We start from the raw sequence: 13939 nt of genomic DNA, 5'->3' as shown, positions 1-13939 counted from the left end.
TAAAGAAATAAATGTCTACTTACCTGTTTTTGCTTCATCTAGAAAAGCAGAACAGTGACCTCTCCCAAGTAGAATGAATACATGACTTCACTCCACATTATATAGATAGTCAACAGGGAAAGGATTGTATAAATAAGAACAAGTAAAGAAGGAACAGGAAGAAGAGAAGAGAGAGTGGAGAGAGGGAGCAAGAGACAAGGCAAGGAAAAGAGAGGCAAGGCAGACAGACACCAGCAATGGAGGAAGGCCAGTGGTGAGAGGCAGACAGGTATAAGAAGAGTGTAGGGCCTGAATTCAAGTCAACTTCTCTCATCACACCTTCTGTCCCCTGAGCTGTAGGATCTCACTGATGGTGGTGTACTTGGCAGCATTCATCACTGTAATGCTTTAGTTTGGAGAAAGCCTTCCATAGAGAGGGTATCAAGAGTCCATGTAGGACCTATGAGGAGATACCCCTTTGGACCAAGGTGGTGATAAATCTATCTGCAAGCCACAAGAAACTGAACTGAGAGGCAGATATGTTTTATGGCTGAAGTTTCCCCACTCACAGGAAGTAATCCTGAGCCTGAGGCCTTATGCAGGTGCTTACCTCCTCCACCATCTGTTTGACTTTCTTCTGCTGGCAGTGCACCATGTCATCTAGGTGTCTGATCCGCTCTCGGAGGCTGGCTGATGCCTCCTCCAGCTGCTGATACCTAACAGAAAGAAAAAGCAGTTGAGTCCTAACACAACAGCCACAGGAATATTGCCAAAAACACAAGACTCCAAGATGTCCTCTTCTTAACTTGAATATCATAGGAGTAAACTACAGATCAACTACCCCATCCTAGCAAGATACAGAGCCCTTTGAGTTCTCACTTTCAAGTTTTATCCTGTATGAGGACATTTATTACACTTTCCAGGGACAGGTATTTTTGGCCACTTAAAAGTTTGTGAGGCTCTCATTTTTGGAGGGAGATAATAGGAAATGGACCATCCATCAAGGACCTTGACTAGAACACAAGAAAATAATTAAAACCAAGAGTCAGAGTCTTGGCAAGTCTAGAATTATATATGTTCTATGCATCACTTGTTTGGGATTAACATGTTAAAAGAAGAATGGCCCATGCCACAAAACATGCCATCCTTTTGTTTGAAAACAGCAAAATTATTCCCTACCTATGCTTGGTTCAAAGAAACCAAAGGAGCCAACAGATGACTCTGTGTTGTGTAAGCTTTGAGCACAGAATGCTGGAGGAAGGGTGTGGTGATTGCACACCACCTTAACATCCAGGAACAGATTAGTGAAAATTCCTAGAACCTGGAAAACTTTGAAGTTATAAAACAGGAAGAAAAACAGGTTATTTTCAGCACCAACTGTGTGCCAAGCAGTGCACCCCAAAGTACCCTTACAACGTGACCCTCCGAGATGGGCACTGTTATCAATTTATGGAACTCTTCTTTCTTTAAAAAAAAACAAAACAGAAAAAGATTGCCCATTTTACAGCTAAGCAAAAAGGCTCAGAGAAGTTAAGGTGCCCAGAGTGCTCAAACCATCCCTGCCTGGCTTTCCTTCACAGGAGAAGCATGTATATTGGGGTTTGAACTCAGGACTTCAAGCTTGCTCATTTGTCTAGTATTCTTACCCCTTAGGCCATACCTCTAACCTAGCTTTTGGCCATTTATTTGGGAGATAGTCTTGAAGCCTTTTCTGTCCAAACTGGCTTCCAATCTCAATCCTTTCAGATCTCAGCCTCGTAAGGAGCTAGGATTACAGGCATGAGCCATTGGCTTTTGCCTTCTGATTCTAGGAAGAAACAATGGACTATTCTTGTATTTTCCATTCAAGGTTCTACATGCTCATAGCCAAAGAGCAATGCCAAGTTTGGACCAAAACAACATGTTTAAATTAATTTCCAGGACAAATGGTCTTAGTCACTGTAGATGAGTTTGCTCATCCCACAAAGTTCACAGCAAAGGACATTTATAGACTGAACCTTTGCCCTTGCAGCAGTCTTTGCTGTGTCCCAGTACACTACCAATCAGTCACAGGCTATAAGGTGTGGCTATCAGCTCCACACTGGAAGCTCTCAGCCTAGTGTCACACATGTTCAGTCTGTCACAATGATGACATGTGAGTGGAAACTCAAAGGCCAGACTAGCCCACAAAATGAGATCACACTCACCCTCTAAACCCACTCCAAGACTAAGAATGGTTCCTCTTACCTCTCTTTGTCAGGCGCAATGATTTCTCCTGACATTTCTGTTTCATGCTCTAAGAGTTGGAGTTGAAGTTGGTGCCGTTCCTAAAACAAACAGGTATTGTAATTAGTGGGTCACGAGGGAGATGGACAGAAAGAGCCTGGTCAAGCAAGTTCAGCTCTAGGAAGTGCAAGTCTGTGTAATAACCCCAGAGATTACTCACTCACTCACTCAGAGTTGAAATAAAGCTCAGGGGTGCCAAATATGTCTGTGTAGTTACAGATGCATTTCTAGATTCGAGGAAAATACCCTGGGAACACCACACTCAAGACTTCTTTTTTAAAAGTATTCTGTCAGCCCAGGCTCACATGTTTTATGAAGATTTATAGCTCTAAATAATGATAATGCTTCAAATAAGTAACCCAAGATACTATAAAATTCTTGCTTATTTTCTAAAGGATCAAGAAAAGAAGCTCTGGAATACTGATGATGTCCTAACCTGGTGGTGTAAACACAAGGTCACTTCTAAAATATATATAAATACTGTGGTCAGATTAATAGTAGCCCAGAGAGGCCCACCGCCTAATCCCTGGATCTTGCAAATATGTTATCTTATAAGAAAAAGGATTTTTAAATGAGTAGATTTCCCCTAGATTGTTCAGTTGGACACTTATCAGAAAGAGGCAGTAAGGCTAGAATTAGAGGTTGAAAGTGCTATACTGCTGGCTCAGAGGCTGGAAGAAAGGGCCACAAGCCAAGAAACACAGGTACTCCAGAAGTTAGAAAAGACAAGGAAACTGGTTGTCCTCTGGAGCTTCCAGAAGGAATCCAACATGCCAGTCTATTGATTCTAGGACTTCTCCCCTCGAAAACTGTAAAATTATAAACAAATGTTGTTTGAAGCTACTAATTGTTTTTGGTAACTTACTACAGTAGCAATGAGAAATATACATGCATGAGGCTATGTATTTTGTATATTTGGCTATATGTATGTAAATTTTAAAGTCTCCCAATAGAATAAGAATATGGGCCAGTATTTCTTTCTTTTTCTTTTTTTCTTTTCTTTTTTCTTGGGGCTTGAACTCTGGGCCTGGGCACTGTCCCTCCGCTCTTCAGTTCAGGGTGGGTACTCTACCACTTAAGCCACAGTGCCACTTCCAGGTTTTTTTAGTGGTTAATTGGAGGTAAAAGTCTCACAGACTGTCCTACCCAGGCTGACCTTGAACTGTGATGCTCAGATCTCAGCCTCCTGAGTAGCTAGGATTATAGGCGTGAGCCACTGGTGCCCGGCTGGGCCAGTATTTCTTTAGAGAAAGTGGGGGGAAAAAATGTTACTAAAAAGCCTGGTGCTATCAGTACTGAAATGGCACTGAAAATTATGAACCCCATCTTTGCTGTCAGAAACTCTCCCCAACAAATGTTTACAAATTATGTAGATTCTAAAACTCCTTTCTATCAAATTATTGGCTGCAAGTCTTGGAAAATCTAATTTTCATGATCTCTGAAGCTGCAAGCTGTGGTCCCAAGGGGAAAGCTTGGCAGGGCAGGGAATCTCCTTGTGCCAGGGAGAAAATCACATCCCCAATATGTTTGGAATGGTGAAGTAAGACCAGCTTTACTGGGTTTTTGTAACTGTTGTGAAATCCATACAGCCAGCACACATCCTTACCATCTGGCCTGGGCAGCGAGTTTCCCCTACCCTACCCTGTGGGCTGTATCATAGGCTGGAAGTTATTATCATCAGCCCTGAAATAGAAGTGACAAGCCACTCACAAATGACTTCTTTCCCCACCCTACAAAAAAAAAATGCCATCAACAAGACCTAGCTACACGTCATGTTTCCACTCCTGTTTTGTAAAACTTGAAGTGCGACAAGCCTTCAGAATGCACTGCGTAATGATGTCTTCTGAGAAACCACAACCAGACTGAAGGCACAGAACACTCTCTGTCTCCCAGGGAATTCTGGGAGAGCACACTCGTTACAAGATTTTTGCTGGTCAGATAAAAAGATAGTTCCCATACAGTGTTTAGTAAGAAAAACAGTAAATTAAGGTATAGGGGAGAGAAGCCATGCCAAAGCACACATTGTCCAGGCAAAATGCAACAGGAAATGAGAACAGGATGCAAACAAGGCCTGGGTTCCCGCCTGTGGATCTGCTGCTCACCCACAGTGGGACAGAGATTTGGCCAGATTCCTGCTCTCAAAGATTTACCCATGAAGGGAAAAGCATGGGAATGGAGATATCTCATCGCAGTATTTCTTCAGCCTTATTGGAAAAGAAGATTTAGAGAAAGAACCATAAATTTTGAATCACAAACAAACCAACCAAGTGTTGGCAAAGAGCTAGCCTCACTACCTTCTAGACTTCTCCACATTTGCCTCCCATAATGAACTGCATGTGGAAATCAGCGGGAATAAACTAGAAACTTCCAGGATCCCAGGGATACAATGAAGATCTACTATAAAACAGGTCTAGCAAAGAAAAGCTGACTTTGGGACAGACACTTATGGCCTATAACAAGGACGTAAATTCCTGAGCCTTTATTCCCATGCCAGCAATGGTGCATAGCAAGTAGCATGTATGTTTCTCATGATAAGAACTAATGCTATCAGCATTTTATAGAAGAAACAGTTTAGAAAAGTTAAAGAACTGCCCGCAACTAATGTGTGTGTGTGTGTGTGTGTGTGTGTGTGTGTGTGTGTGTGTGTGTGTGTGTGTGTGTGTGTGTGTGTGTGTGTATTTTAGTCAGATTAATGGTTGCAAAGAAATACCCACCTCCTAACCTCTAAATTTGAGAGGCAAGATCTGGGTCCTGTGATTCTAAATCCTCTGTTTTCAGTCAGGTGCCACTGGTTCATGCCTGTCATCCTAGCTACTCAAGAGGCTGACATTGTGATTCAAAGCCAGCCTAGATAGGAAAATCCTCAAGAGAGTCTCCAAAATAACCAGCAAGTAAAAAGTAGAGTTGGAGGTATGGCTCAACTGGTAGAGCACTAGCTGTGAGCAAGCAAGCTAAGAGAGTTCAAACCCGAGTACCGCCAAAACAAATGCAAATGAATAGTTTCTGTGTTCTTGCCACACACATACATAGAATCTTTCTGGGAAATACTTTGCAGGTCAGCTCCCCCACCCTGCCTGCTCACCTCCGTCCTTCACACAGCAGGAAAATCTGCCATCCATACAAGGCAGTGTCTCTATAGGAGAATGGTGATGGGGTACATTCACCCAGGTTCTAGAAAGCCCTTCTGTTTGCAAGCCCCACTACCTCCACCACCAGTCAATACTGTTGTTTGTCCTCAGTGAGCCAACCACCTGCTCGCCAATAAAAGCTGGAATTCTGTATCCCCAGAGGGTAGAGATCAGATTATAACTCTCAAGTAAGGAGATTACTAGAAAAAGTGTACCCCATGAGCCTGGAAGTACCCACTTTGTCTGGGCCTGTAGGAGATTGTGTGTGGTAGACACCAGAGGAGAGATGAGGAGGCCTCTCCTCAGACCCACATGGCAGCGTACACAGAGACCTTGCTCAACTGTCACTACCTAGCTTCCATCACCAGGCTGGAGATTGTGTGAGCATCCAGAGTGAGTTACTCAGAGCTACTATTATGCCTTGGTTTTGGTAGGTCACCTCTGTCTGCAACCTATGCAGCCACAACTGCTTTCCAGAACTCAGAATTCAGCTGTCAGCTACTATTATCCATTTCTTTCCTTCCTGTCCTCGGTCCTCTCTCCACCCCTTCTTCCTGTCCTCCACTTCCCGCCTCGTTTCCAGTTCATGATCTCAGCTGAGCTTTTGTCTTCCCTAGTACCCCATCCCCACCACGAGTGACTTCCCTGGTTCCTCCAAACTCTAGGTGTGTCAAGGAAATATCTGCCTGTCCCAGACACATGCCCCAGAAACAACAGGGGTGGGGTACTGACCGAACACCCAAATAGGCCTTGGGTTACTCAACAGGTAAGCTGAGTGCATGTTTGGAACCCTGGCCGGCTGTTACAATGGTAATTTGTGTAAAGAATTTCATACGTAATGATTTCTTGTTTGTTTTGTTTTGTTTGGGGCTGTACTGAGGTTTGAACTCAGGGCCTCATGGTTGCTAGGCAGGTTCTTTTCCACATAAAGCTTGCTACAGCCTTGTGATGTTGTTTAAAAGCATCAGAATAATTACCATAGCACAAACTAGAACTCTGTTGGATTTATACTACAGACTGTGTATTTACTTGTTTGCATAATTACAAACTTGGGGTTGAGAGAAGCCAGTACTAAGCTTCAGAAAGGTCTGGAAAGGGCGTAGGGGAAAGGCAAAGGGACCTGGGTGAATGGGGCACAGATTCAGGTTTTGTCTGTTACCTTTTCCATGCGCTCAATGAGCCTGTCCAGCTCTCCAATCCTCTGGTCCTTCTCCTCTAGGCTGACCTCTGCCGCATGCATCTTTTGATTGGCTTCTTCGATTGCTTTCAGAAAACTATTGGTTTCCTCCTGCCAAAGAAACTCTCACTTCAGCACAGGTATGGAGTGATTGAGCAAGTCACCAGGGCCCAAGTAGCTCTGACTTTGTGGTGGCATCATTTCCCTTTAGAGTTACCACTTGCGGACTCAAGTGTCCCTGCGTTTGAAGGGAATCAGGGCCAGATCTAGAATTGAATATAGCATTCCCAGATCTTTCTCCCACCTCCCCGTGTATCCTCTCCAAAGAAGAAACCCCTGTCAGTCATTCAGCACTCCTATTAATCCTCCGTAGACACAGAGAAGGCAGCAGGAAGTTCCGCCTTCTAACAACTTAGGCTGCTCTAACAAAGCCAGGATGAGAGCTGTGCGTCCTGCTTCTAGGTCCGGCACAGTGGACTTTGACAGCACAGAGCTTTCAAGGGCAGAGGAAACTTCTAGAGGTGTGAATGGCAGAGATGTCCTACATGGAGAGGGTGGTGCTTATGCAGCTTTGGGGAGCTGAGGGGGAATCCAGAACAGAGAAGTAAGAAATTTCAGGGAAAGTTGAACCAGTGGAGTAAGGAAAGGGCACTGCTGTGTCAAAGCCAGGATTTGCATGGCTGCCAATAAGTGGACAGATGCAGCATGTATCGAGAAACACCTCGGGGTCTATTCGGAGTAGGATGGGAAGAAGGGAGAGGGGTGAAGGAGCAGATAATAAATAAGTACTTTGGTCCCTCACTCACATCCTCCCCTCTAAGGGGAGAGATCTCTCTGTGACACCTCCCCCACACCATCCTGCCTATTCAATGGGAAATGCTGGTCACAACACACCAGGAGAGCCTCTCTCTCAGCGCTGTGCTTCTGGTGCTCCTCTTGGAGCCTTTCCTCATACTGGCTGTACAGCTTCTTGGTCATCTCCCTCATCACCTCAGCATTGGCTTCTTGAGACGATTCCACCTGCAAAGAGACTCATTGTGGGACCATAGCTTACACGCTTCCCTCTGGACATCGCGTGTGGGGAACGCAGGTCTGTAGTGGAGGGAAACAGCAGGAACTTCCAGGGCAAGGCGGAGGAAGAAGGCTGAGTAGACAAATAAAACACAGGTGGCACTGTACACTAAGTTATTTACAATGATCCAAACACAAAAATTTAGCCAGGTGCTGGTGGCTCATACCTATAATCATAGCTACTCAGGAGGGTGAGATCTGAGCATTGGAGTTCAAAGCAGCCCAGGTAGGAAAGTCTGTGAGACTTTTATCTCCAAGTAACCAGCAAAAAAAAAAAAACCCTGAAATTGGAGCTGTGACTCAAGTAGTAGAGCAGTGGCCTTGAGAAAAAAAAGAAAGGAAGGAAGAAAGAAATGAAGAAAGGAAGGAAGGAAGGAAGGAAGGAAGGAAGGAAGGAAGGAAGGAAGGAAGGAAGGAAGAAAAGCTCAAGGAGAGTAGTGCCCAGGCCCTGAATTCAAGCCCCAGGATGAGCATAAAAATAAATCAATCAATCTGCTACTTGGGAGTTGGTGATCAAGGCTAGCCTAATCAATAAAAACAATGCTGAGACTCCTCAATCAATATGCCAGGAATGGTAATCTCCACTACTTGAGAAGCAGAGCTAGGAAGAATGAGATCCAAAGCCCACCCCAGGCAAAAAAAAATGCAAGACTCTACCTGAAAAAGTCCCCTCAAAGGGCTAGGGGCGTAGTTTAAGAGGTGGAACACATGCAAGTGCAAGTCACCGCGTTCAAACCCTAGTACTGCCAAAGAAAGAATAAGAAGAAAAAAGTCAGCCTGCGTGTTTTCCCACCCAGATACTTTTCCAGATGCTGCATTTCCAATCTAGTGGTGACACTAAGCCAAGTTGCCTCTAGTGGTCTGAGCAGGTGCAGTTTGGGAGATGAGGCCGTGTTGCTGGACATGCACAGGGCTGAGTCTGCAGAGCTTGGTTCTCCTCTCCACCCAGACCATGCACATACGTGGTCTTCATGCCACTGACTTGTTTAGAGGTATGATCTCATCTTATCCCTTTTTTCTAGGCTCTGTTCTCTTCCAGAGAGCTGGATTTGCTGGGCTCCTCACCTCTAGACAAGGGAGGCATCCCTCAGCCTCAATAGGTGATGTACTGTTTGCTCCGGTGAAGTGATGCATGACTCTAGACAACCTATGATTCTCCTCTCTCATCACTAAGCAAGTGTGGGCAGCCAAGAAGCCAAAACATGGAAACTCCCAAGCAGGGGTTATCAGCTGAGAATCTGGGTGCACCCTCCCCCCCCCCACATTCAACCTACACCTCTATTTCTCCTGCACACAGACCGTGAGAGAGGGTTCTCCTCCATGGCCCATGCCAGTAATTCTAGTGAGTTGGCAGGCTGAAATCAGGAGGATTGTGGTTCCAACTATCCCAGCCCTGGAAAAAAAAAGTTCCTGAGACTCCTCAACCAAGAGCTAGGTATAGTGGCACCCACCTATTGTCCCAGATTTTATGGCGGGGGGGGGGGGCGGTAAGAGTGGGAGGATTGTAGTTCCAGGCCAACCTGAGCAAAAAACTTTGGAGACTGTCAGTGGAAGGAGCTGGGCATGGTAGTGCATGCCTGTCATCCTAGCTACCACTGGATGGGGTAAAACAGGTGATTACTGTTTTATCTGTGAGACCCTATCTTTAAAATAATCAAGGCCAGATGCCAGTGGCTTATACCCGTAATCATAGCTACTCAGGAGGCTGAGATCTGAGGATCACAGTTCAAAGCCAACCTGGGCAAGGAAAGTCCAGAAGACTCTTATCTATAATTAACCACCAGACAATGAAGTGGTTCTGTGACTCAAGTGAACTGAAGAGCTGAAGAGCCAAGGGACAGCACCCAGGCCCAGAGTTCAAGCCTCACAACTGACTACTACTACTACTAATAATAATCAGTGCCAAAAAGTTGGAAGCATTGCTCAGCAGTAGAGCACCTGATAAGAAAGCGTGAGGCCCACCAGAGTTCAAAACACTGCCCACCCCCACCCCCGAAAAAAATGGAGTAACGGAAATGGAAACATTGAAGATGAGAGGGGAGAAAGGAGCTACAAAGGCAGGAAAGGCTAGTACGAGCTGAAGGTGCAACTCCCTTACCTTCATCTTCAGCAGCTGATTCTCCACATGGGCTGCCTCCAATTGCCTCTGCTTTTCACGCAGTTTGTCCATGCAGGCTTCATAGGTCTGCTGCAGATTTCTGATTTGATCCTTAATGTTACTGTTTTCCAAAGTGACATCTACCAGGCTTTTCTATGAGGACAGAAACACAAACGAAACCAGATCGGGGGATGTGAGAACCTATGGCCTAGGGCCACGCGGCAGGCACTTCCCCTTGTCAGACCCCACTGCAACCTGGGGGTTTGAGGGATGTGGGCTTCCTACAGTGGTCAAGACACCTGCCAACTTGATGTTTGGGGGCTGGGGAGCTTTCCATAATCATCAGGGCACCTGCCATGGCTTAGGATGGATAGAAAGGGATTGAGGCTTTCTGAGGAAAATGTGTTACTACCTCACTTCACAAAGAAAACCACACCTGCAACAAGTCACTGGAGTAGCCTCTCATTAATAAAGCCTCGTGCAAATAGTAGTTCTCACTATGTAATAGAACAGTAGGCATTTTTCTTAACTTTTTCTATAGTGTGTATATATCAATTTATCAATCAAAATAGGTATATCAATCAAAAATAGGCAAATTCATATATGTATGTATGTATGTATGTATTTGGCAGTAATGGGGTTTGAACTCAGGACCTGATACTTACTAGGCAGGCACTTTGTCACTTAAGCATTCCCATCATCCCCTTTTTTTTTTTTTTTTCCGGTTGTGGGGCTTGAACTCTATCCCTGAGCTCTTCAGCTCAAGGCTGGGGCTCTACCCCTGGAGCCACACACCACTTCTGGTTTTCTGGTGGTTAATTAGAGATAAGAGTCTGACAGACTTTCCTGCCCAGACTGGCTTTGAACCTTGATCCTCAGATCTCAGCCTCCTGATTAGCTAGGATTACAGGCGTGAGCCACCAGCGCCCGGCTCCATCAGCCCTTTTTGCTTTATTTTCAAAAGGGTCTCATGGTTTTTCCCACTGATGACCTCAGACCGCAATCCTCCTACTTCTGCCTCCTGCCTAGCCAGGATGACAGGCACAAGCCACCACATGCACCTTGTTTGTTGAGATGGGATCTCACTCACTTTCTTTGCCAAGGCTGGCTTCAGATTGTGATCCTCCCTGCCTCCCTCTCCCAAACACCTAGCATTACAGGAATGAAGGTACCATCACACTCAGCTCTCAATTTTTTTTCTGCCAATAAATAATAATAATAATAGAAAACAGAAACATGATATAGGCCCTAAGCTAGGCTGAATGTAGATGGGACAAAGACCTTCCTAGTGGGCTGGGATGAGATGGCATCCCAAAGGGAAGGAAAGGGGGCCTTGGTGAGCCCCCTTGACAGCAGGAGGAAGGGAAAACAAAGGCTCTGGAACAAGCCAGAGCCAAACTGGGGCTTGGCCCGAGGCCAGGGAAAACTGGCATATGCAAAGGAAAAGCGTGGGGTTTGGAGGCCCCACCAGAAATGGGCATCCCAGACAAACCCAAACATGAGACCCACCCAGCGTCACCGCTGGACAGAGGCCGAGCTTTGTTGTGACCCCATGAGCTATAGTTAGGGAATGCTCAGTACCACCAGAAGGAGACGAGCCCCACGTGAAAGTCTGTTTGCTTATCCACTCAGTTATTTATATAGGACCAGAAGGGATTTGAAAATCATTTGTGGAACCTTTCAGAGGACAGTAAAAAGATAAGAGTCCGTTTTAGTTGGAGAAAGGGCAGAAACCATTGTGTAAATGTTTGGAAAGCAAGGCCAAGGGAAGCTAGCCCACGTAAACACAAAGCTTTGTTTTGAATATCTTTGCTGTGTTAGGCAGGGATGGCTCTGTTGGGACTGTGAGAGGGGCAGCATTTGCATGGTGAGCGCCTAGCCAATCAGATGAGTGAAGACAGTCCCTTGCCGTGAGTTGAAGACCCACAATTTTTTCTTTTTAAACAAATGAAGGATACCGAGTCTTTCTCTTTCTCTTTGTCTGGTACCACAAGACATTGTGTGGAATACACACAGCCCTGTCTAATGCAAAAATAGGAGCTGGCAGTGTGGCTTAATGGTGGAGTCCCTGCCTAGACAGCTTGCTTGCCAGATGCTCTACCACGTGAGCCATGCACCCAAGCCTTTTCTGCTTTCAGTTATTTTTACAGTAAGCTCTTGTATTCCAAGACCAGCCCTGGGCAAAAATAAGAATTTAAAAAGAATACAGGAGTTTACTGGAAAAATAGCTAAGGAGCCATGGGATGGTGAAGTGTTAGCTCCAGCCTGAACACAAGAGTCTGAACTGCCCCCTACCCCCATCCCAATGAGCTTAAAACAAAGGGACAATGTCTCTGACTTCCTTAAGGTCCAGTCTTCCCTGTGACTGTGATTCTGAACAATGGGCTCAGGAGCAGAGGAGCAGGACTCACTCCCCGTGACACCCCATGGTAGAACATCAGCGGATGAATACCTGCAGGCCAATGGAGTCTGATGCCAAAGCCGAGCTCATGGCGTTGAAACTATCCAAGGCTGACGACTGGCTCTCGATGTGATTCTCCAGGTAATCTTTCTGAGCACTGGAGACCTGGACCAAGGGAGGAGACAAGTCAAAACCAACTCACACCCCACAGCAGTCTTCAGTGGAACTTCCTTCTGTGAGCACACGTCCATCTCAACAGCGTTTACCCTTAACGCTTTAGCTTAAAGGCAGCAGATGCATGAGCCAGACAGTAGAAAGACAAAAAATAATTTTCCTTCGGATAGCATTTTCACATTCACCCACAGAAGCACAGAACCCCACTGGGCAGGAGTCAGCATTGGCTCTTTATAAGAAAGGAACTGGATGAGAGAGGGAAAGTGATCTACTCAGTCACACAGTGGGAAAGGCAAACCATCAGGAATGGTTTCTGACATCTTGTTCCTTCTAGTCACCACAGGAAGCACAGCTGTGGGTTTTCTTATTCTCTAGGGTGGTTTTGTGGCTGTTGCAGGTGCTCTAATTGAGTGTGTCTGTTTAATGTGTTGGAGAAAGTTCTGTCAGAGCCCCAATCCCAAGCCAGAGCTTAGGGGTGGGACTAGGGGTGGGACATTCATGAAGGTTCAGGGGTGGAGGAGGCCACAGAAATCAGCCAGGCAGGACAGAGCAGGAGGAGCCCCTAGGGGTTGAAACATCAGGCCAGATCCAGGGGCAGGTGATACCCACTTTATTCGGGGCTATGATTGTCTGGCCATAATCAGTAAATCCTAGTCTATGTGTAGCTGGGAGGCGGATGGAGAATCAAGTGTGGAGGAGAGACACGTTCCAGGACAGTTGTAACCCCAGAAAATGATCACAGCGAAACACGGGCCTGTCCCTGCTCCCAGGGCAAATTCAGTCATTTAGCTTTAGGGACAGTCATCAGTGTCTGTCAGTGAATTTCCACAGAGGGCATGTGAGGATGTCACATATTTCCTGCACACTGGTGAGAGTGGGCTTTAGTGGGCATGTTTATGCACTCCAGTTCTGTAATCAACAACACAAGAAGATGCCTGACGATCCAGCCACAGACTGGATGTTCAGGCCCAGCTTCTGTCCAACCTCATTCCTGCAGATCTGGTCTCTCATGGAAGATCTGTCATCCATATAACAACTCACCTTGGAACCTATGAATAGCAAGGATCCCCTTTGGATCCCACCAGCAATAACTTGAGTTAAACTAGAAGCTTAACTGTACTCACATGTGCCAACATTTTAAAACTATAAAAGGTACAGACAAATAAGTCTCCCCTTCACGCTTATCACACACCCCAAGTCCCTCCCCTGCTCTCCCTACCTGTCCTCCCTACTATCAGCCACTGGGAATCGAGTTCTCGATTATCTTTCAGTCACTTCTGGGCACACACAGAACAATCGGGTATATTCATGTTGTCCCCCTGCTTTATGTAAGTAGAAGTAGATAATAGGGGAGCAGGGGTAGGTCCCTTCTCATTAATAAAGTGTTGATCATTATCCACTCTGTAATGTTGAGGTTTTTCTTATCACTTGTTCAACACCTTCTTTTCTCTTATGCTTTTACAATCATATATTTGCTAACACAGCACGTCTGATAAAATATCATTGACAGACTATCATTTCCTTTCCTCTTCCTGATGGCCTTTAGGTTTCCAATGTTTTTACCATTACAAGCAATGCTGCCCTAAATAAGTTTGCCCAGCTGTCATTGCCCATGTGTGAGAGCCTATCTGTAGAATAAAGTTTTA

At 45.6% G+C, this 13939-nt stretch overlaps 1 protein-coding gene across 2 annotated transcripts in view; it reads right to left on the bottom strand.

Moving 5' to 3' along the window:
* Positions 1 to 13939, bottom strand: part of LOC122114352 (myocardial zonula adherens protein) — a 74694-nt gene that overhangs the window by 38386 nt on the left and 22369 nt on the right. For both annotated transcript variants that reach the window (XM_042687456.1, XM_042687457.1), the window contains exons 5-10: positions 12171 to 12284; positions 9719 to 9871; positions 7444 to 7569; positions 6532 to 6660; positions 2206 to 2285; positions 590 to 695 (exon numbers count right to left, since the gene is read on the bottom strand). In XM_042687456.1, coding sequence (XP_042543390.1) covers positions 590 to 695; positions 2206 to 2285; positions 6532 to 6660; positions 7444 to 7569; positions 9719 to 9871; positions 12171 to 12284 — 708 coding nt within the window. The remainder of the gene's footprint in view (positions 1 to 589; positions 696 to 2205; positions 2286 to 6531; positions 6661 to 7443; positions 7570 to 9718; positions 9872 to 12170; positions 12285 to 13939) is intronic.

This window comes from Dipodomys spectabilis, unplaced genomic scaffold, assembly GCF_019054845.1.
Source record: "Dipodomys spectabilis isolate Male_0828 unplaced genomic scaffold, ASM1905484v1 ptg000108l, whole genome shotgun sequence".
NCBI classification, from domain to species: Eukaryota; Metazoa; Chordata; class Mammalia; order Rodentia; family Heteromyidae; genus Dipodomys; species Dipodomys spectabilis.
Note: the sequence above shows the minus strand (reverse complement) of the source record. Positions and strands in the feature narration are given on the sequence as shown.